This window comes from Patagioenas fasciata, chromosome 5 (assembly GCF_037038585.1).
Source record: "Patagioenas fasciata isolate bPatFas1 chromosome 5, bPatFas1.hap1, whole genome shotgun sequence".
NCBI lineage: Eukaryota > Metazoa > Chordata > Aves > Columbiformes > Columbidae > Patagioenas > Patagioenas fasciata.
In genome coordinates this window covers 58,651,273-58,675,256 of record NC_092524.1, presented here as the reverse complement: position 1 = coordinate 58,675,256, position 23,984 = coordinate 58,651,273, and the positions used below count along the sequence as shown (strand labels likewise).

The 23,984-nt window shown below is 39.3% G+C and overlaps 1 protein-coding gene across 4 annotated transcripts in view; it reads left to right on the top strand.

Moving 5' to 3' along the window:
- The window catches only part of BEGAIN (brain enriched guanylate kinase associated), a 118,954-nt gene that overhangs the window by 26,547 nt on the left and 68,423 nt on the right, over window positions 1-23,984 (top strand). For 2 of the 4 annotated variants that reach the window (XM_065839335.2, XM_071809650.1), the window contains exon 2: window positions 19,026-19,115. The exons of the other annotated variants lie outside the window; for them this stretch is intronic. In XM_065839335.2, coding sequence (XP_065695407.1) covers window positions 19,026-19,115 — 90 coding nt within the window. The remainder of the gene's footprint in view (window positions 1-19,025; window positions 19,116-23,984) is intronic. 4 annotated transcript variants of the gene reach the window in all.

Sequence of the window (23,984 nt, the reverse complement as noted above, 5' to 3'; positions counted from 1 at the left end):
TACATCTCATGAGAATTCATGAGAAGATCAAAGCTTTTGCTTAGGACTGGAAGGGATGAAGTCACACAGTATCTGCAAGGTAGAAAGATAAGAATAAATCTCATACTCCCCTTATCAGCTCCCCAGCCAAGATGTATTACTTGAACAACAACAAAAAAAAATAGTTGTAGCCTGTGCTACAAATGACACAGCAAAATACAAATCTTCCAGTGATTTGACATTTATGACACCTGCATTTCTACCACAAAGAAGGCATCTTAGCTTAGTCCAAGGCATGAATTCTTCTCTTCTGGGGGACCATGCAGCCTTGTTATGCAGGGCACATGTTACTGTTTCAGAGGAATGGTTTCTGATGAAACACTTTTCATTTCACCTCCTCAGGCCTGCCTGCAGAGCATGGCAAAACCACAGACACCTGGGTGAAGAGGCACATCAGCACTGCACAGAGAATTCAGGGGCAGGAACGTCTTTGCTCCCACCCTGCCTTTGACACTGGGCTTTGAGCCTTGGTGTCTTTGACTTACCTCATTGCATTGTTACTGTGGTGATAAAGGCTATCTGTGTTTGGGAGCAGTGAACAAACATTTACACCGTTCATTGGGAGAACACAAGAAGCAGGCTGCCAAGAGCAGCAATCAGTAAATGCTCCTTAAAAAAACTACCAAAATAAATATCCCATCTTTCTTGAAATTATTAAACTGCTTCAGTGACAACAACAAACATCCAGAGTTCAAATAGAAGGGAACATTCTTCAAGAGAGAAACAGCGAAAGTGCTCTTCACCTCACACAATTCTTGGTCACCCTTCCCCTCAGTGCCCTGTCCTGACTCTCTCAGTGCCCTCTAACCTCACCCCATGAGGTGTTAGGATGCTCTTGCAGGTTGTCCTTACATTTACATCAGTTGGGTTTCTGTGATTCTTTTTTCATGGAGCCAAATCTCACAAATCTATGGATATAACTGGCTTAAGCCAACACTAACAGGAAGACAAAGGAAAAGAAAAGGTCAGTCTCCAAATTCATCAAACACTTCAACTACCTGGGGATTCCTTGTTAAACCTCACTTATTCCTGAGTAATTTTTCTGGCTGCTGCCTCCTCCCCCCATCCCATCTTGTTCTTTATAAGCTGACAAAAAGTATGAACAAACAGAAAGGGAGATAAATGCTTTAAGTTATGGGGCAGCACAGGTATAAAAACAAATGAGCATGAACTGAGCAGGCATGTATTTGTTCTTGCTGTTGAAAGACTATTTGTAACCATAAAGATGAGGATAAAGGCTAAAACTGAATGAATTTTAAGAAAAATTCTGGTCAGTTGATGAAGTGGATTATAGAACACTATAGCAAGGAGCACATCCCTGTGGCCTTATTTCAGTCTTGTGTTACTGTAGAATTTGTGAAAACTTTCTTCAGCTGTTTCTTTGTGCCTTGTTTTCTGCTGAGATTGTCTGAGATTTGATTAGGTAAGAAGCTGAAGGAAGAGAAAAATGGATCAGGTGCAGCAGCCAAACAGCATTGAATGGCAGATAATCTAGCACACAGGGAGATAAACTCTATCACAAACATCTACCCATACTACACACTAAAAGGCAGATCTGATAGACTTTCAAGCATGATCTTTCTTTACCCCAAGCAATAAGGGAGAGGGAGATTACAGCAATAATCCGTTTACCTTTACCACTGGCAGCTGTACCCATGTAATTCACTACTGAGTGTCCATTAGACATCTATTGCTGTGCCTCATCCATGTAAAACAGGCCAGAAGGTATTCATAATCTGGGGTCCTAATATTTCCCTTCCTTGGATTAGTTCTAGAGTTTCAAAGCCTTATGTTTACGAAGATGGTGGAGACTGGAAAAACTAACACTACACTTGCATTCTGCAAATACTGCCTGTGATATTTGATATGGTTTGTGAAATAAAAAAAATGAAGCATACTCTGCTTTACTGTCAGAGAGAAACTGTACTGACTATAAACTATTCCTGTTTTTGAAGCATAGGTTAACACCTCATGCTGTAATCATTTGTAATAGCACCAATATTCACTGGCCAAGGCACAACCGGTAAATCGGCCCGAAGATTGTGCTTGCAGCCTGTTCACTACAGTGCATATCTGAAAGTGTTTTGTTTAGCTCACTTAGAATTTGCATACACCTAAAGTGTTTCAGGGCCACAGCAGAGAATCACAGAATCACAGAATGTTAGGGATTGGAAGGCACCTCAAAAGTTCATCCAGTCCAATCCCCGTGCCGGAGCAGGAACACCCACATGAGGCTACACAGGAATGTGTCCAGGCAGGTTTTGAATGTCTCCAGAGAAGGAGACTCCACAACCCCCCTGGGCAGCCTATTCCAGTGTTCTGTTACCCTCACTGAGAAGAAGCTTCTTCTCAAACTTAAGTGGAACCTCTTATGTTCCAGTTTGAAACCATTACCCCTTGTCCTACCATTGGTTGTCACCGAGAAGAGCCTGGCTCCATCCTCGTGACACTCACCCTTTATATATTTGTAAACATTAATAAGGTCACCCCTCAGTCTCCTCTTCTCCACGCTAAAGAGACCCAGCTCCCTCAGCCTTTCCTCATAAGGGAGATGATCCACTCCCTTAATCATCTTCATTGCCCTGAGCTGCACTCTCTTCAGCAGTTCTCTGTCCTTCTTCAACTGAGGGGCCCAGAACTGGACACAATATTCCAGGTGTGGTCTCACCAGGGCAGAGTAGAGAGGAAGGAGCACCTCTCTCGACCTACTAACCACCCCTCTTCTAATACTCCCCATGACACCATTGGCCTTCTTGGCCACAAGGCACAGTGCTGGCTCATGCTCATCCTGCTGTCCACCAGGACCCCCAAGTCCCTTTCCCCTACACTGCTCTCTAATAGGTTATTCTCAAATTTATACTGGAACCTGGGGTTGTTCCTACCCAGGTGCAATACTCTACACTTGTCCTTTTTATATATCATTAAATTTTTCCCTGCCCAACTCTCCAGCTTGCCCAGGTCTCACTGGGTGGCACCAATACTGCATCTATCTTCTTCAAAAAAGAGGTTTCCTCACTGACTGTGTGACACAAACATAGCTCCCATGAAGAGTGAAAAGTGGGGTAGGGCAGGGTGGGGGGCGGGGGGAAGACTAGAATTCCAGGAAAGGGTGTTACTTCATTAAAACCTTTGTGTCTGACATTTACAAGAGAAGTCTTTTCTATCTGCCATTAGCAATTCAATATCTAAAGCACGGACTTTTACCCAAGGTTCTGCACATGACACTAACCTTAAGCACTCAAATTCACACACTTTTCATCTAAATTAGCATACTGAAGTATTTCATAGCAACAATGCCTCACTGTAGAGTTATTGTTCCAAGACTACTGATACTTAAAATATCTCTACCTCAGATTTTTCTAAGTATTTACAGTCACACTAACTAAAAAGGATGAGGAACAAAACCTAAAGCCAAAACATAATCCTTATTTTTAAGACAGCATGAAATACCATTAGCTAGAAGTTTACCTGGTACATGTTACTGTAGGTTCAATGACATCAGTCCTGTGACCTGAGGGTTCATCCTAAGGTTTCTGTGCAGGGGACCTCGGGTTTGGATTTTACTGGTTGTGTCAGGCTCCCCAAGGGTAGAGGTCTCTGCGTCAGGAAGGTGGAGTGACTGATGGAGCTTACTCACTGCTCCTTTCCCACATTGCAAAGGGCAGGTGAGGCTACAGCTGCCCCAGGCAACAAAAACCTTAGCTGTGGTGTACAAGGAGGCACAAATATCTTGCAAATTGTTGGAGAAAGAGTGTGTGCTCTTTTTCTGTTCCTGTATCTTGTCTCCTATCCTTTAACCTTTCTGCTTCAGTCTGTGCTCTCAAATGAGGATTCCTTAGACCTTCCCACATCACAGTTCACCTGGAGCAACATACCCTGTAGGCTGCTGATAGCCTTCTCAAGAGCTGTGCATCAGGTGCCTCTTTCTGCAGCCTTCCCAAATCCTAGTGGTTTCTCTCAAGAACTTTTCAAATGGCCCTCAGCAAATGCTAGGGGGAGGTGATACTGGGAGTGAGCATCCTTCCCTTGAGATCAGTCCTCACAGCCCACCTGCACCAGGTAATCTGCAGGTCAAAGCCTTTCAGCAAAGCACTCCTATGGCCCATCACTACCATCAGAATCTGATGATTAGGTGGCCATATGTGCTGCTGGGAGTATACCCTAAAACACCTTGTGTGTGTGTCACCTCTACAGCATTTGTGGTGATTCGCCTGCCTGCTCCTTATTCATCTTCAGTGGGGCTAATTGCGTGTTTCCACCTCCTGAATTAGTAGGACTATCCATTTTAACTAAAAGCTGTTATATGTCATATTTATATTTAAATTCACTTTACAGAAAAGAGAACAAGTTGTTCAGTATCTATTATTCCATGCTGCAGTAGACACTGTCATTTTGCAGTACATCATTTCCATTAACACATAAGAAAGGTTCTTTTCTATATTCATTTATGTGGTGTTTGACATACACTAGCTGATCTGAACAGAATGAATGGCTATAAAATAAGAAAAAAATAATTTCAACACCATCAAGTGGGCTCAATAAATCCAGACAACTGCATTTTCTTTACATCTACCTTTCCTGTTTCATTTTTATTACTCATTTACCTTGTCAGGTCCAAATAAAGAGGAAAGTGCAGGGATACATACAAAAAGTTACGGCTTACCATAAAAGAAATCTGAAGAAATCCATAAATCTGGAGAGACATCAGCTCATTTTTCTGACTTGTACCTCATTTGAAGGAGGGAAATGGAAACAGAACGTATTGTTAATTGTAATCAGACTGACACCAGCTTGCTAAGAATTCCTTCAGCAAATTACTGTCCTTTAAAAACGTGTAAAGTTGGAAAGAACCTGAGACTGAACATCAGTGAGGTGAAGACAGAAAAATGTATCCATACTTTTATCCTACTCATAGGAGTTAATCAGAGAGCAAGACTTGTCTGAAATGAACAGTCTTTTCACACCAGTATGTAGACCCCTTACAAATGGAAATAAAATTTTATTTGCCATAATGCTTAATGAAATATTTAGCAAAGGTTGAAATGATCACACAACTTTCTTCAATGTGTGTAAAATACAATTTTATTTTAGTGAGCTATTCCCATACTTACTACTGATACTTAACGCAGTAACTAATTTTAACTCATGCCATAAACCAGAAATTTGCATAACTAACTGAATGCATCACTAGCTAATGTTAAAGTTTTCCTTTTGCTCCTTTAGTTTCACATTTCTGTAGCCTTATCTCAGCCTCACTGTCCAAGAAAAATAGTTTGTTTGAAATGTTTCTGGAATATTTTGAGAAGAAAAGCATTGAAAAGGGATCAAATATCAGAGCATTCTAACATGTAGGGTTTTTTGTTAACTTGGGTCTGATTAATATGAGGTGATAGAGCTGATCATCTGCCTGGATTAGTCTCCAGGAGTCAGCAAGTAGCTGCTCATGGCTCCGCCAGGTTATAAATACATAATCTGTAAGTAGACAATCTACCAAGGAATGTAAAGCTCTTGTCCTGTAATGTGATACAAGTGTTAAGAGTTAACTTTGGCCACAGGTTTGGACCTTAGTTCAAAAAACTCACAAGAAACCAAAGCTCATATCAAAATTCTCACTGGCCCTTCAACATTAACTTCACCATGACAGGAATTAATCCCAAAATGTCAAAATGTGCCTTTAAGACAAGTCTTAGGAAAAAAGAAACATGGAGATTCATTGCTTGACTCCCATGATGCTCTCCCAGATATTGGCCAGTGGTACAGGCAGAGGACAGGGCTGGGGCCATACACTTCCACTTTCTTGCTATCCAAACAGGTCAACATGTCTATAGTCCCAGAAGTGCAGGAGCTGCCATTCCTCTTGCGCTTGAACACAGCAAGGGAGAAAGAGTAGGATTTTTGCATTCCCATACTACTTCATTCATTCCAAGGTCTGTAGGGAGCAGGGGGACTCTAAGTCGTATCAGAAAGAGGCCAAGAAACACAGATAGGGAGTATGACAAGATGTCTGGAGCTGTTCAGAGAAGATTACGTGAAAACAAGACAGGAACAAGACTCTGGGCATTAGACCGTGAAAGGATGTCATTTCTCAGCAAAGAGGTAGTTGCCAGTAGGAAGTTCAGACATGATGCTGAAATACACTTTGCAAAGAAGGAATAGAGTCAGGCAGAAAAAGTTCTGTCAGAAAAAAAACCATAAAGACCCTAACTGGATTCTCCTTCAAGAAAATTGCTCAACAGCTGTCAACATCAAGCCTAAACCTCCCAGTAGCTTCTTTCCAAAAGAGGGTGGATAGACTGAGAGAAAGTGCTGCTGAAATAACCAAAGAGATGCACTGTTTAGCTATGCTCAGAGGCAGAGAAATAGAGAAAAGTATGTTGTAAAAGATTCTGAACCTAATATCAAAAGCTCGGAGGTTCACCAGTTGCAATGGTGCAGTGGTTAGCAGTGAGTCAGAGCAGCCTCTGGTTATAGTTGAGGTTGTCACCCTTCCTGCATAATAGCTGCTCCTCAGGCAGAACCAAAATTTCTGTCCTTTCTGTGATCTTGTGCTGTACCTATGCAATCCAAGGACATGGGAAAGTTAAACCTCTCTTAATTTTATACTCTTCAGTTCTCATTATGCAGAAGAAATCATAGGGGTGTTAGGAATAAGCAACCTACAGGCAAAACCGATGGAGCTGAGTGGAGATAGCCCTTCAGCTCCCCAAATTCTCTTTCTATAAATAAAGAGAACATGTCATAACAAAAAGAAAACCCAAACCATTCTGAATTAACTACCTGATAATTGAGGACTTACTGTTTTCACACTGAGCTGCCTTAAATATGGTCATAGTATCATCCAACTTATTTAGTGCTTTTTTCTCTCCCAAACACTTCCTTTCACATTCCTAGGAGTTCCTTGGAGAATATAACATTATTAAGTAGTCATGAATTTGTGCAAATACCATTTAGGTCATTTGATTGGGGTGGGGGAGGACTGCTTAACTGTTAATTAAGAGCTACCCATTCCCTGTCATTTTCATTAGCTAAGTTGTCATGTCTATTTATCAGGCATGATGATTTCCCCAGTTCAGAAGTCAAGAAAAGTAGTTCTTTCACCTAAAGACAAATCTTTGATCTATCCTGGTTTAACCCAATACCTTCTGCATTTGCAGGAGCTGCAGCTCTGGTCTGGAACTGGCAGAAGCCTGAAGCTTGCATTTTGCAAAGAGACAAAACCCATTACTCAGCTATTAAGCAGTAGCACATTTCTGGCAAAGGAAGAACCTTTTATCAGGGCTCGTGGGAAAGTTAGAGGATGCAGAATTACATGAGACTGAAGGGGGGACAATCTGCTATTGACAGGTTCACTTGACCTTTGCATACCTAAAAGATTCAATTATATGGGCCACATGATACTCTTCCAACTCCTGAATGATCGACACAAAGCCTCAGTATATGTTAGGATGTATTGGAATGCTATTCTTTGGCTGAGGTGGGAATTTGATTTTAATTGCTTATGGCCAATTAAGATTGCACAAGTAGGAAACAGGTTTCCACAAGTCTTGGCCCCACTATCATGCTGGAAATTCTGCCTCCCTGGCTTCTTGTACAGGTTTTTGTTTTGTTTGAGGGGATCAGCTACCATATCAGACCTTCTGGTTTCCATGTTTGTACCATAACAAATTAACACTGTTACAAACCTCAGGCCCAATTAGCTGTCAGTTGCACTTTGCAGCCAAATCCAAGAGAATGTATTAAATTTCAATTATTTGCACAGCCAAGTTAGTGTTAGCATACTGCACCTAAAGTCATGCATACATTGCATTGCTTCAAGAAGAGATCCCTGGGTCCATAGGGGACTTTCAAATCACCTGAATAAGGAGCCCTGAGTACTGAAGCAGTTGAAGAAAGAGAGAAATACCGTGCAGTCAAGGAAATAAGAGCTACAGAACCAATTTCTTCTTTTTTTCTTTCTTGCTAAATTCATGACTTTGTATTCCTGGTTACCCAGTGCCAGGTTTCAATGGAAGGCATAGAGATCTCCACTGATAGCCACCTAGCAAGTGTATACCCTGAGAAAAAGTAGAACCAGGACTGAAGTCTCTCAAATTGAAACAAATCAGTGCTTCCTGCTCAAATTACCAAAAGTGTGTGATATATACTGTCACCACTGTGTCCTTACAAAAAGAGTTCACAGCTGCTGGGCTCTGTGCTAACTCTGTACTGCCCATCCCTATGGGTTAGGTGGGTTTGAAGCACCGTGAATGGGTCAAGCTTCTCCATGTACCTGTACCACTTGTCCTGCAGAGGAGCCACAGCAGTGCTGGAGAGCTCAGCTGCTTGGCCCCATGCAGCTGGGTATCTGTCCAACCTCCTAGGGCACTCCAGAATCCCAAATGTAGGTGTCTATGAGAGTGACTGGAGAAAATAATCTTTCTGCATTCACCTCTCGATAGCAATATCTGCACTTCAGCCAAGTACTACTTTAGAGCCTGTCTCACCTTTAATCCTCAATATTCTCACTTGAGAGCTGTATTCTATGTCGTTCACTTCTCACCATTCTGCATCCTGCATTTGACAGGCTGAGAGAATAGGGTTTTCTCTTCCTGAAGAAGAGAAGGCTCCAGGGAGACCCTATTGCAGCCTTTCAGTACTTAAAAGAGCCTTTAAGAAAGATGGTGACAGACTTTTTAGAAGAGCATATTAAGACAGGGCAAGGGGTAATGGTTTGAAACTAAAAGAAGGGGGATTCAGGCTGGACATGATGAAGAAATTTTTTACAATGAGGGTGGAAAATATTGGAACAGGTTGCCCAGAGGGGTGGTAGATGCCCCTATTCATGGAAACATTCAAGACCAGGCTGGATGGGACTCTGAGCAACCTGATCTGGTTAAAGATGTCCCTGCTCATTGCAGGGTGGGGTGGACTAGGTAACCTTGGAAGGTCTTTTCCAATCCAGGCTACTCTATGATTCTATGATTTATATCTCTCTAGTTCTTTCAAAATATCCATTAGTTTGCTGTTATCATAGTTAGGCATTATCTTTACTGAATAAAGCAGTCTTGTGCCCATGACTCACTGATGTACATCTGGATGAAGACTGAGTCTGTTTTCTGCAACACAGACGGTTCTGGCAAAAGAAGCATATGACAGGAGTTAGCCAAGCAGTAATAAGATTCACCTGAACATACACATTTTTTAATTGCTACATGAGACAAGTTCCACAACAGCTAATATTTTTTAAGGAGATAATTAATTCCATTCATAATAGATTTAATTGTGCTCTTATTGCTCACACCTGGCAATTTTTTTTGCAGCACTTTCAAAGCATAGAATGGGCCTCATGCCAGGTATAGTATGTGGCTCGAGCCCTGAAATAAATAGAATGGGATTTGCAGAGCCAGCTCTAGACATCGACAAAGTATGCAGTTGCTGGGGCAGCTGCCTGTTTTGTGTCTATCAGAGACCTACCACTGCTACTGCCAAGGGAAAGAATGATGTGAGTAGGCTAAAAACTCTTGCTCATCCCTCTTGCAGAAGCAGCTGTCATGGCCCCTTGCTCTGACACAAACAGGAGCACAGTGCCTGCTTCTTCATCCCAATGCTGCCCCCTCCCCTGGTAGTACTCATCTGTGAGGTGGTGAAATTCTGCATTTTCTTTACCTCTGAGCCTGTTCTGGTTCCTGTGTTATACTGGATTCAACCTTTTAGTTAAATTTGTCTGGTTTAAAATGGTATTCAGGATAATAAAATAATTTCCAAGTCTTCCCATTAGCTAATCTGAAATTTAATATCAAACAAATCTGAGAATATTGAGGTGTTTTCAATATATGTCAAGAACTTCCATCACCTGGATATTGCTCTTCCTAGGCTTTTTCTTGATTTCTCAAAAGACCCTCCACTCAAATGACCCCACCAGGATCTTTCTTTCATTTTCTTTTTACTGCATCCCTTGAAGTCCCATCATGAGATAAGGATTCGTTATACTGTATGCTGTTCTCCCAAAATCCTAAGAGAGTTGTCCTCCTTCAATGAACTTGTACTTTAAATGGATGAGAAGGGAAAACAGTAGGAAAGCAAGCTGAGTGACAGAGAAATGAACTGATTTTTCCTACATTGGGAGCCATATTGTTTATTTGACAAACCCGAGAGTCCAATGTAACAGTGCCTGACATGGATGAGTGTTTCAAAATGAATGTAGGATACCCTAAGACAACAGAGAATTGGTTCTCTATGATGGAAAACACATAAAACTAGAAGGAATCAATATCAAATAGCCCCACAGAGTGCAAGATGAACTGAGAAAATCAGTGTGGATATACAAGAGATAAATTCTATGCCAGTCAGCCCAGGCAATTCCACTGACTTATTTCATCAGAGGTACAGTCAGTGATGAATACCTTCTTCGCTAAGAGCAGAATGTAACAAAAATAATATAAATCTGTGGTGGAAGACCACAGAAGTGGAGGGGGTACTCGACTGCGTTTCTGAGCAGACAGAAGAAAAACAATTTGTGAACTGAAATCTAGTCTCTTTCTTTTTAATTAATTCCTTCTTCTAACCTACCAAACTATAACACAAAAATAGCTCAGATTATACTCTAGGGCAGTTGTTTACATGCATATTTACCAACTCTCCAGTGAACAGATATCTGAAGCAGATCACTCAGTGCTTAATATTCTCAGCAAAAGGAATGTAAATATCTATCCACAGAGAAAGCATCTATACTCTTCAGGGTAAAAGATAACGGTATACAGACAAACCAGAAGCACAGTCTGAAGAGATGTAAAATACTCATCGTTTCTATTGATTTTAAGCTGCCTGGAAGCATCTCCGGGGAATGTTTCTCCAGATATTACCTCTGTAATCATAGTATTCTCAATTGAAAATACAACTGCTCTGTTGCAGTGCATTGGTATTGTAAACATGTGAAAGTGTTGGACTGATAAATGGGTTGCCAACAGAGATCAAAAGACAAATTCATTAGCCACATCAGGTTCTGGAAAGTAGAACTTGGCACTGGCTTTCTCTATGAGATTTCTTCCAGTCCTGTCATTGGCAGAACTGAGCTGGTGTCTGGTTCGGCTCTCCCACAAGTACCGCTTTATTTCAGTGTCACTGAACACTGAAGTGAGTAAGATTTGAAAGGACTGAGATCCACTGTTAGAATAAACCTAACGACAATAGCCTTGTTGCGAAAAAGAAATTTAGCTAAAGACACAGACATTTTGAAAGAGTTATCTGCATTTACAGGCAACCACGTGCTCCATCTTCTAATTGGTTTTCTATCTGCTATTCCTATAGGAATGCTGTTCCAGAATAATGTTGTTCCATCATTAGAAGTCTTCCAGTGATTTCCAGAAGTGTAGTCATAACTAGTTCTGCTCACTTGTTCTTAAGCCAATGCTTTTCTTCAGAGGAAATTACTTTTTCCCTCTCCCTGTTACATTTAAAATGGCAGCCACATCCCCACTCAGCCTTTCTTTTCTTGGACTGATCTGAACCAGCTTTGCTTTTGAGTTTGCTTTCTAAGATGCCGTTTAAGTCTCAGAAAAAGCCATCTCTTGGAGACTGAATGCCTCTCTTGAAAACAGGTGACTGGTATTCTGCACAGCATTCCCAGAGAGACATCACTGCCCTTTCCCTGGCATGCAGGCGCTTCCTTCTCTTGCTGAAACGCCTTGCCCTATAGTTTACTGCAGCTGCTTAGTAAACAAACCTTTAACCTATGTAATCTGTGAGTAAATAAAAGTTATTAAGCTATCAGATATGATTTAGGGTATCTGTTCAGAGTGAAAGGAGTATATTTCAGTCTTAAATGTTAGCTTTATTCTACTTGCCATGTAACCATTTTAAGAGGAAGGTTTTGCAATTACTAGTTTTTTCAGATTCTCTGGAGGCACCAGGCATGGATTGCTGGAACCATGCAAGGACAGACCAGTCTTTGCACAAAAGAGCTGCTATTCTCAGTCAACTTAATTCTACTCTATATTCAGTATGCTTTTAGTCACACATTCACATACCTACTTTAAAACTTCATACCAGATTTTGAAAAAGGTGTGAAATATGAATATGAACATAGTTAATGTTTGCAGTAAATGCATCCATATATTTAGGAAAGGCATCTTATATGGTCCATTCCTAGATTATAAAATCAGTGATTATCCAAAGTTCCCAAACTTAGAGGCTCCAAGCAAGACAATGGAAAAATGAGAAAATGAGATAATTTCACTGGTAATAAACAACTTAGAAGACAGCTTTTAATGTACTGATAATTTATGCAGGTGATATATTAAGCATATATAATCCATACTTCCATAATAGGAAACCAAAACATCTTTCCAAATTTGTCTCATTAAGACTGATAAAAATTCACTCCTGGACACAGAAGTCATCTTGTTCAGACATGTACTGCCAGCTACCCCAAAACGTTCTCCATGTTGAAACAAAGCTTTGTAAAGTGCACTCAGGGCAGCTGGACCTATGTGAAGACTGCCTGAAGTCAAACCATGACAAAGGATGAAAAACAAATCTGCTACTGGGACACTGGAACAAAGCATTTATGATTGAGAAAAAATACTGATGGGGTGCAGGAGAGGATTGAAATGATTCATGATGGCCTAATTACATTAGAAACAACACTTATTCAGCTAGTTGAAGAAAAGAGCCCAGGGGAAACTGAGGGAAGGATAGCCCTTAGGTCAGTTTGATATTTATTTTCCTGCATGTGGACAACCATTCCTCATGAAAACTGAGTTCTGCCACTATACCAAAACTCAGCATCAAATTGTGCCTCAAAGAAGCAGTTGGATGTTATCATTGACAGCACTGGAGGGCCATTACTAATACTGAAACATCCTGAGACATATAAAACACATAAGCAAGTATAGTTCCAATGGGAAATGTCTGCAGATAACAGGTACATTTTGGCATCTGTATAATGTATTTATGGCTATTGCTTCCCACAGAAAATAACAAAATACATTTAAGCAGTATGCAAACCATCAGCTGTCACTGAATTATATTACGAAGATCTTCTATAATCCTGAAAAGTGTGACTGTGTTTATTCTATAGCAATAGTTTATAAGCTGCAAGACAATAAACCTAGCTAATGCTTTTCACAATATGCAGATGATCAGCTTCCTAAGTAGGAGACTCAGAATGAAATATTATTAACAATTTGTGATTATTTCCATGCAGATACTGAATGACTAATTCCTATCCGATTTTTCTGTAGTTGCAGGAGGGAATGTTTCTGCACCTGTGTCTCTTCCCCCAAATCTAATCATCAGTAAAATAGTACTCAGCCAGCTGTTAAATTTCAAATCAGTTAGTATATTTCATGCATTTAAAAGCTGACAAAAAATATGAAGTCATATAGCCATAATAAAATACCACAGCAAGACCAAGAGAAGTGATTGTCAAGCTTGCAAAACTTCACACAGTCATGCAAACTAGAGTACTCAGTTAATACAATAAAGTTAGCAAAATTTTGGGAAGATGTGGAGAGAGCTTAAAACAGTTGTTAATTATTAGAAATTTATGTAAAACTGGTTAGCTCATGTCATCTCCTGGGGCATTGTTCACAGAGGGGATGGCAACTTAACATTTTGAGAATAGAAAGTTCATTAATTCATATAGTCAGAAATCTTTACATTTTGTCGATAGACCTGGACTGAGCCAACTGCCTTGTGTCTGAACAAAACTTAAATTGTCTTTTGTCTACACATGTATTTGAAGGCAGCAACAAACAAAATCAGACATCGCAGGTAGTCCCATCCCACCACAATTTCTCTGTCAACATGTCCAATACAATGATAATTATTCATTCATATATTGATAATCTGAGCACAGAAGTTTGACTCTAAAGGTTTTGTATAATATTTACCACGTGTGTTTTCTGAAAGTAGTGATATTTTTGAAATAGTCAAGAATTTGTGCTATGACATTTTTATAAACATTCAAAGTTGCACACTTCAAAAGTATCTGAAAAAAAAAATCATGCCTTGTTAACAGAGACATATCAGTTCGGGAACCTAATCTCACATAGGTTCTATCAGTTAAGTGTTCTTGGTCTCAGAGTTTCAAGACTGAAGATTTCCTCCCTAAGTCTTCCTGGCAGATGAAGCTTGCTGTAGTGTCTGGTTTCCAAGAGGGGACATGGAAGTCGTCTTTTACCTTCAGCATTGCAGCTGAAGTGGCCATAGCAGAAACGTATTAGATAGGGATTGCAGAGATGGGAAAAGCTGGAGATACAGACAAGGCAGAAGTTTGTTTGAAGAATGCCAGGAAGATAGATAGATAGATAGATAGATAGATAGATAGATAGATAAATGGGATGCGGAAAAAGGGTGGATTTTTTCCCTGGTTAGAAAGATACTGAGGTTCCCAAGCCAGCAGACCTTTTGCCAGTGAAACAATCCCTTCTAAAATGTGTTAAACTGAGCTAGCAGAGCAACATCTCTCTATCCCTATACTCTTAGAAAATAGGTATTAGCTTTGTTGATAATAAGTGTTCTCATCTTCCTCCCTTTTCTGCTCAATGGACATTCCCAGCCTTGTTATATTCTCAGGCTCTTCTCGGTGACAACCAGTGGTAGGACAAGGGGCAGTGGGTTCAAACTGGAGCACAAGAGGTTCCACTTAAATTTGAGAAGAAACAACTTCTCAGTGAGGGTGACAGAGCACTGGAACAGGTTGCCCAGGGCGGTTGTGGAGTCTCCTACTCAGGAGACATTCAAAACCCACCTGGACACCTTCCCGTGTAATCTCATCTGGGTGTTCCTGCTCCGGCAGGGGGATTGGACTAGGTGATCTTTTGAGATCGCTTCCAATCCTTAACATTCAGTGATTCTGTGTGATTCTCTGATACCCTGTTAGCATCTGCGTCCACACTGGGGGGTGGTCCCTTAGGACCCTGTTTTTCAATTAGGAATTATATTTTAAATAATCATTAAGGTATACTGTTGAAGTCTCTACATCAGTTTTACATTATTTAAAGCTATGGTCATAGGCAGTTCTGGGTAACTGCAGGAATAGAACTGCCACCCCCTCACAGAAGATGGATTGTTTGACATTTTTATTAACTCCAGCCTTTGTTCTGTGGAGATGTCAGCCAGTTACCTACCTTGGCATGACTGGTAGGAAAGTAGGTAGGAAGTGTAGCTGGTAGTGTCTTGCAAGTCTGTGATGCTAAATCAGCATCACTGCCACGTGCTTCTTCATTGAGGTCAGGATGTGGAGGTAGAGTCGTGACAGTATGTTCCAAGGTGTCTCTGCGCTTCTTCCAGCTTGCTCTGTCAATGTTTCAGCTGGAGTTATCAGTGTTTATAAAAGCCCTTAAAATAGCTGCATGGTGTTCATAGAAGCAAATATAGAAGTTCTTGTGTTTAACTTCTTCATACTGGGGTAAAACAGGGCTAAATTGGACAAGTACAGCGATCATAATAGCACAACCCAGTTTAAGGGTGACTTTCAAATCCCCTTCAGGTTTTAAAGACAACTGAGTTTAAGCTAAAATCAGACCAGGACTCATTCTTTCCTGCTCTACAGAAACACCTTCTCCCTTTAACAGATGCAAGATTTTGGGGTGGCTACACTAGGTCCTCCACTTGCAGGTGGAGCAACCATGAAATTCTGTAATTTCTGAAAAACACTTTATTTCAGAAAAATTATTAAGATTTGTATTAGCCCTTCTAAAATAACCATGCATATTCTAGCATAAAAGAGCAGTGTTTTTGAAGAACAGATGCAAACCAGGGGTTTTTATACACATCAGATGCTAAAAATCTTACCACCTATGAAATATGGAGAAGGGAACATAATGGACATTGTGTTTACTTTTCTCATAGCATTATTTCCAAAATAGACAAAGCAGTGTGTATGAGTCTATTCTAGGCACAGTGGATCAATCACCATCTGTCACCAAAACTGACAAACTGTTAGTTGTTCTTCTCTAGACAGTGAAATAAAGAGTTGACCATGTTTCACTGAGAAATCCACCTTTTTTTATTTTTCAAATGGGCTGTAGGTCTGTGAGCATCTTCCATGATTACTGTCAGACGAGCCACAGACAGTATTTGAAGTAACATACTGCATCTTCTAGGACAAGACAAGGAAACACAGGCTATTATAGCAGTATGCCCAGATTCAAACCTCACTTGACACTGGAGTCTGTCTCAATCACATCAATGAGGGATAAGGGAAGCTCTGCAGAAAGAAGAGGAAAATGAGTTAATTTATCATGCTGCAGTATAACAAAAAGTCTCTAAAAATTAATAATCTGAAATATTTTATCATTAGTAAACTACAATTTGCACACTGTGACTATACAATATTTTTTTAAAAATACTTTATTATTTTCAGTACTTACAAGTTTCTTATAACTGCTGTTTCAAAAAGGAAACAACATAGTATCAGACCTGGAAGCATCTCCTATTTATTTCCTTTAAAATTTGCAATTGCTTTAGAGAAAAATGTGTGTGTCTTACTGATTTCTGATTTGCCAATGCTAAAACAATATCCCATGTAAATTATAGAAGCTGACAAATTAATTTTTGTGTTTGTATATCAGGCAAATAAATAAATCTTACAGTTACTAATTAATTTTCAACCTTGCACATGAGAATGTGATTAGACTGACTACAACTGACACTGATTAACTGAGACAGGATGTTATTAAATCCCTTTGGGGAGTTTTTGAAAGACCCACCACATTTAGAGCAGAGAGCTTTCCTCTGCATTAGCTCATTTATGGAGCAATTACATGGGACTTACTACTGAAAAGATGTCAGGAAAAACACCGAGCAAACCATTGAAGTGGAATTCACACCCCTCTCCTCTCTGTCAAAACATCTCAAAACCACTTAGCCGTAAAACATTTTTTCAAGATTATCTATGGCAAAGCTATTCATTACATATCAGTAAAAGGTATGAGGTTAGATTACGATGGAAGAGAGCTGGTGATGGATCTGAAAACAGCAGAGATTTGTCCCTGCTGAAATGGCTTCTTTACTCCAAGACCCCAAATTTAACTAGATTTTGGGACTGAAAAGCCAGACAGTGTTTTCATTCCATCCGTTTCAAAATTTGCAAGTTTTGTTATTTCATTAGAAAACTACTATGGAGGGTTTCTCAGTGAAGTGCAGAGAAACATGCAATATGCACTGGTTTGAAAAATTCCCACTGGTTCTGGAAAAATGTATGGCTGTATGCTGTATGGCAATTTTGTTCAAAATCAAGATTTCAAAGACCTGAATTTTAGGAGCAGATTATAATTTTGTACCTAAAATATACAGATACAAAATAGAGAGCCAGGTAGAGACCATTTTCAAACTCATACTCCTACAATGCACTGTTTTTCTGACAGACATAGTTGAGAATGCAAATATATAGTGAAGTACCACAGAACTGGTATGTATTAAATAAGTACATATGTATTGATTATGAGCTTTGCAGTTTGACAATATCAGAAAAACTGTGAGAGATACATAATCCAAAATAGTACTTACAGTTCACTGAAGAACCAACAATACTGAGTCATTATAGATTACAGAGATTTATTCTCACCTCCACTTTGATTTTAAAGCTAATATTGCTATAAATTCAAGTGATGACAACACCCAGACCTTGGGCCATCTCATTTTTTCTGTCAAGCCTGGATGTCTTCACTTACTTAAGCCAAGTCTGGTATGGCAGTTAAAAGGTACTTAAATGTTCCCCCTGTATTCAGTGAACTACTCAGTGGTACAACTAGAGTACCGTGCTGGAATTCACTTAGTGCTTTTCCTTAGAGTGCCTCAAAGAGCATCATCTTCCTGCCAGTAATTATTGATGTGAGGTTGATCCCAGAGTTGCAAGAGACTCAGCAGAGTTCTCCTTTCCCATAAACACTGAGATTCTCTGCTGCTCTCTGTAGCATAACAATTCCACCTCAAATGTTTCCCTGTATGTAAACATGTTTTCACAGTACAAAAGGTCCCTATTTTGCAGTACGAAAGGTCCCTACTATGCAGTACCCACCTGCAATTGATGACGAATACTAGAATGTAGGATTTTCTGCATGTATAGCAAACACTGACCACAAGGAAAGCTTATGCAAAAATTCTGGATCATAAATATGAATGTGCTTGAGTGAGGAAAAACTGATCTTTTATTAAGTTTATCCTTCAAGGCACGTTATGTTGCATTTCTGATATTGCAAGGGAGCACAGCAATACTGTATGAGGAATTCTGTGTGATGAAACACTGTAGTCCTTACTCAGATTTTACTCAGGAAAAAACACCTTTGACTCGAGTAACAATTTGCTTGACTAAGGACTGATCAGGGTGTTTTGAAACTTACCCGCATTGCTTGATGCTAATTTGGGGCAATAGTTCTTATTGCTAATTTGCCTGCCTTGTTGGCCTTCTCCTGGGCTCTCGATCTGCTTTTGCTGTGCATTATTCATAGCTTATATTGCTAGTTCAGGTTGTTTGTGTTTTTCATTTCCAGCAAATACTTGCAGCTATTGTTCTGCTGCTGGTAGATGTGTGTGGAACCTGGTATGTGGAACTTGAACCTCAGCCCAGATTTAATTAAAACTGTTAAACACGTTCTCACTATGGTTCTCAGAAGGAATTTTGCTGACCTTCTTTCAATGAAGCATAAATTTGTTTAATCTGATGTTTTTACAATGCAAAAATATAAGGGCTTGATTCATAAATCTTAAGAGCAAATGCTTTTTAAGATAGATGGAGTAGCACCCATTTACAACTATTACAAGGTCAATTATAAATGGTTTTTCTGACCTACAATAGTCATACAAGAAAACCACTAAACGTGTGTGCTGTAACATCACCTTGTTTTGTAGTTCTAACACTGCTGTAAAGTAAGATATCCTGAATAATAATTAGTACCAAATTATGCCGTAGCCTACTGATATGCAGCAAATCTAGCTAGGTTTTCACTCGTATGTCTTATGAGCCACACCTAGCCATGGTTTATCCTCTATTCATGCTGCAGGGTACGAAATTCCTGGGTGCCAACCTGCCTATGGCAACCTAGAATTCTCCAGGGCAGGCTCGCAAAATCTTCACCTACTCTCTGGGACAGGTAAATAATAAGTGATGTTTTGTGAAGTTATGCTTTCTTTCTAACTTTCTGATGTCTGTAAAAATGTTTCATTTCTTCACATCAGTCTGTAGTCTCTCATCATTCAGTTGTGTTATGTTTTATGAACTGGAGGACTGACAGCAGATCTGTTTGTGATAGTACTCTAGCCAAGCCATTAATAGTTATTATTAATGTGCATAAGAACGGAAAGCTGTTTAAGAAGATGTAAAATCCACAGCTGCTTGCTATCAGTTAATATTTTTTTCTGATGAAGTAGTTGTTATAATGCAGATACATTGAATTTAATTGTTGATACCACAGTTATCCGGGCAGTTAACCCACTTTTCCTAATTGCTGGTATGTGTATAGTCTCTCTCCTTTATCAGGTTTGCATTAATCTTCGGTCTCCTGAAGGAAAGATTTTTTTCAATTCTACAGATACAAAGACACTGAAAGGATGGAAGAGCTGTGACTGATACTACTGTGCATTTCTATGCAGTACATAACATACGTTTAACTAATGACTATTTTTCCATATTTTGCTTAGATTCTCTTTTAATTTTCTTCTGAATTTACTCTTTATTCTTTGTTACTTGGTTTAATTTCAAGGGACAGTTCTGTAGAAGAAATGTCATTCACTGATCCTATAGCTTTCAATGACAAATGAAATATTGAAATATATTTTAATGTAAGAAATTAATTAGATTAAAAAAATAAAGACCGGGTAAGCTTTAGATTTTCTTCTTGCTGTCTATTGATTTTCTTTGAATAATGTGTGTAAATTTTCATTTTAAGAGTGCTGCTAGGGTAGTAAAGACATAACTGAGATTCTTTTGGTATTTTTTTGGTACGGTTTATACTCTGTGGAATGAAAAAAAGAAAAAAAAATCTTGGAAAATTGATTCAAATTCTTGTTTTTCAAACCCCTGGGGCTCTGCACATGCACTCTACTCTTACCTGTGTTTAGACGAGCCTGATGTAAAAAATCACTTTGTTCTATTGCTTGTCTCTGTTAAAACTAGGAGATCACCAGCGAAGTGAAATATAATCAGAGCATGTAAAACTGTTTTTCAAATTGTTTGACCTTGATTCCAAATGATTGAATATTTTGAAGTCTTTCTTAATCGGAACAAATTCACAGAGCCACAGTGTAATCACTGAGTTTGATTTTACGTCGTGTTTTTAAATGGATGCCTGTGGGAAAGTTCAGAGCTTTGGGATGATATTTAGTAGCCTTTTTGTAGGGGTCTCTCAAAAAATCTCTTTCCTACCATCACCGTCCACTTGTAGTTCTTACTTTCAAAAGAAAAATTTTGCTCTTATGGATGACAATACCACAGTTTATCTCCAAGTATACCAAAGCTTAAAATGTTAGCTCAGACTATTTAGCCATTTCATAAAATAAATAAAGAGCCATTCAAAGATTTCAGTTCCCGCTTATCATTTTAAAAAGCTCCAAAGGATCTAAATTTTTACAGAGAAATTTTAGTATTTCCTGAAATCTTCCTTGTTTCTTTCTTGTTTATTAACCCAAATCTGAATCAAACTGTTTCAGCATATTTAGACTTTAAAATTTATCTGGAAGCTTGTCTTCCAATAGTATTGAAAAGCATCAGCTTGCTGATGGTGCTAAACAGAAATACATTTGTTTATGAAAATGAAAGAGAGTGAGTTTGACAACTGTCTGTACTTATAAAATGAGGATAGATTCTATTTTATCCAACCAGATGCAGCTTAACCTTTCAAAAAATAATAACAAAGCAACAAAAATTTCAGCAAGAGACTAAAAAAAAAAAAAAAAAATCAAGTCTGAATTCACCCAGAATGCTAAAGTAGTTTGGTTATAAGGCAAAAAAAAAGTGTTATATGTTTAGGTAATACACATCTCAGGGTACAAGAGAAAATTTGGAGTAAGTTTATAGAATACAAAGCTGCTTTCTCACTCTTCATGATTCTTTAGGGTACGACATCCACAAGGTAGGTGGAAGTGAAGGGCTCCTGGGTCCCCTCTGAAGCAACATCCTGTAGATTGCTTTTCACATGCATAGCACAAGCATCTTTTCAGAAGGATGCCTGCTGCCTGGTTTGGTCTCTCCACACTTGCACAGAGCTCCTTCATTTACTTTCTAACTCCAAAAATTACAGAAGAGCTAATGCCAAGATGCTGGACTGCTAAGAGGAGTTTGGAGGAATGCAGTCCTGTTCCCTCTCCTTCCCCACACACCCACAAAAAAAGGCAAGAAAATAGTCTTACACTGAAAAGCCAGTTCAGCCAAGGGAACAGGACAAAATGATTTGACTCAACTAAGAAATCATGACATTAGATTGGAGGAAGATTGTATGAAATGATGGCACAACATGCTGAGTGGTGGGGAACTTGCTGGTGGTGAACTCATTTATACTCTTGCAGAGCAGAAGACTTCTCAGTTAACAAGTCCTAAAATAGTGTGCTGCAGTGTATAAAACAAGGTAGGGCCAGAAATAATTAACCAAAGGTGACAGATGGCAATTCCTTTCTCTTTTTATTTCCTTCTCATCTTTTGCTGTAACATCAATTTGATCAAAGAACTTGGGATAATTTGTTATCGTAGGAAAACTAAAAATATCTTGAAATGATCAAGCAAAGTAACTTCATTCAGATAACAGCTGGTAACTCCCATTGTTCCTGTTCAATTCCTTATGCATGTGTCTGTGTGTAGTAATAATTTCCTTCCAAATCTGAATTATATGTGCACAGCTGAGAATTTGGGTGTGTCCAGGCTAAGGTGTATTATTTAATCAGAGTATCTAAAGCAATTTATTAATTTATTTAATTTGTTTGCTTGTGTTAACAAACTGATTATCTATTCTACTACCAGTAAACTTTGCAGCTTCTGTGGCATGTTGCTTTATTAGTGTCACACAGCTGTGTGAGGGGGCAACTAAATGATAAAAAGCAGAGACTGCAGTAGAACTGTACCAATAGCAGTGTCTGTGAGGTCAATGGTGTGTCTTACTCTAAGCCACAGCAGCATTCTCCCCTATAGTCTTCAGTAATAATATCTGGCAAACATTGACATTTTTTTAAAGGCAAGCACCTATGGATTCAAGTTAGAGATACAACATGAGCTTCTGCCTTGTATGTCTTCTGTCACAAAAGAGGATCAGAACACAACCGTGACCACATATAACTAAAAAGCAAATTCAGTAATTTGCTCAAAGCACGTAATATTCATTGCTTATAATGGAAAAAAAGCAGTGGTATCTGCAGTTCCTCCTCCCCCCAGTCTCAGTAGTAATTCTATCTAACTGGTCCCAGACCCAAAAGAGTATATTTAATTTTTTCAAGTACTAAGCATAACCTTTTTGATGGGAAGTGCTAAGCCAGCCAAACAAAATGAGTCCCTTGAGCCAGACACAGATGAATTTCAAATCAGAAGAAAGAGAAAGGGATTGGGAAAGGAAGGAAATAGCTAAGGTGAGAATAGAGGTGATAACCTCTGTGCATCAACTTATGAGTAGGTGCTTTATAGCAAATGAAACAGGAACAAAATTACTTCCCTACTAGTAGAGCACATTTCTATAGTACTCCCCTACCCTGCCTCCAGCCTCAGTCCTTTAACAGAAATATTAATTTCGACTTGTTTCTGAACAGTGGGTTTCATCCATTCTCATTACATGTCCTATGACAATTAAAAAGAACAATTCAGGAGGAACCATATTCCTGTTCCAGCACAGTTTGATCCAGATGAATCAGGAAGGTAAACAGACAATAGCAAAAGTGAAGAAAGTTTAACAGCACAATTAAAATAGAACTTCATAAGCTTGTGAGCTGATATGTCAAGCTGCTTTCAGTAATTTCCAGAGGGAGTGCTTACCGGTGACTACAAACCAAAGCAATCTAGAAGCTGGCCACCCAAAGCTGTAAGGAGAGCTGCTGCAACCGAAGGCTGCTTGCTCAATTGCCTGGACAGCTCTCTTTGGTTTCCAAATCATAAATTGAAGTCTGCCTCTAATTTTGCTACCTCGATTTCTCAAAACCTCACTCCTGTTTTTTTCTCTCGTTTCTCATCACTGCTTAGTAGTCTGGATTCCCTAGTGAGATGCAGTGCAGACTGTTAGGACTCTGCCAGACATTAAAAAGCAGACAACGTCTGTTCAACAGCTTCAAATCACTTTCTGTGGGAAGCAGCCCCCCCAACAGCCTTTGTCACAGCAAAAAGAATTTGTTGCAGTCAGCCCTTTCTCCTGCCTTTCCTATCTTTTCATATCCTGCAACTCTACATTTTAGCTCACCATTTCTTCTGGCCAAATGTTTTATGCAAACAATATCAGCCTCTGGAAAGCCAAAAAATAGCAGCTCTTACAGAGATGAACCTTCTTCCAGAGTCTTGTCAAGAGTAGATTCTGGGCAGCAAGCATTGTGAAGATCCCTTCATTCCTGATAACTGTCAGGGTGGTTATGTCTCTGGTCTCTTGGAAAATGATGGCTGAAGGTTACCATGTTAGAATTTAGTTCCCTTCTCTCTCAGCATCACCAGCTGCCTCATTAATATTAATATTAATATTGAATGCTGTTGTTGGATAGATGTGTCTGTTAGCTTTGGTCACTTGTTATAGAAGTCATCCCTTACGCAATGAAAGACTGTCAGGTCAATATAACCAAAAATAATTCAGTTCTATTTTTAAGAGAGATCTCTCTTTTCTACCTCTTACAAATAAGCTCAACACAGTTTACACGCACCACATAATATCTCTTGCCTGGTCTGAATTTTCAATTGTGTAAATTATGCAACAGTCACATACCCACATCCTAGGTGACAAAAAAGCTGCTTTCCAAAATTCAGTGATACTTCTGTTTCAACATAGTTGTATCAGCTCTCCATGTGC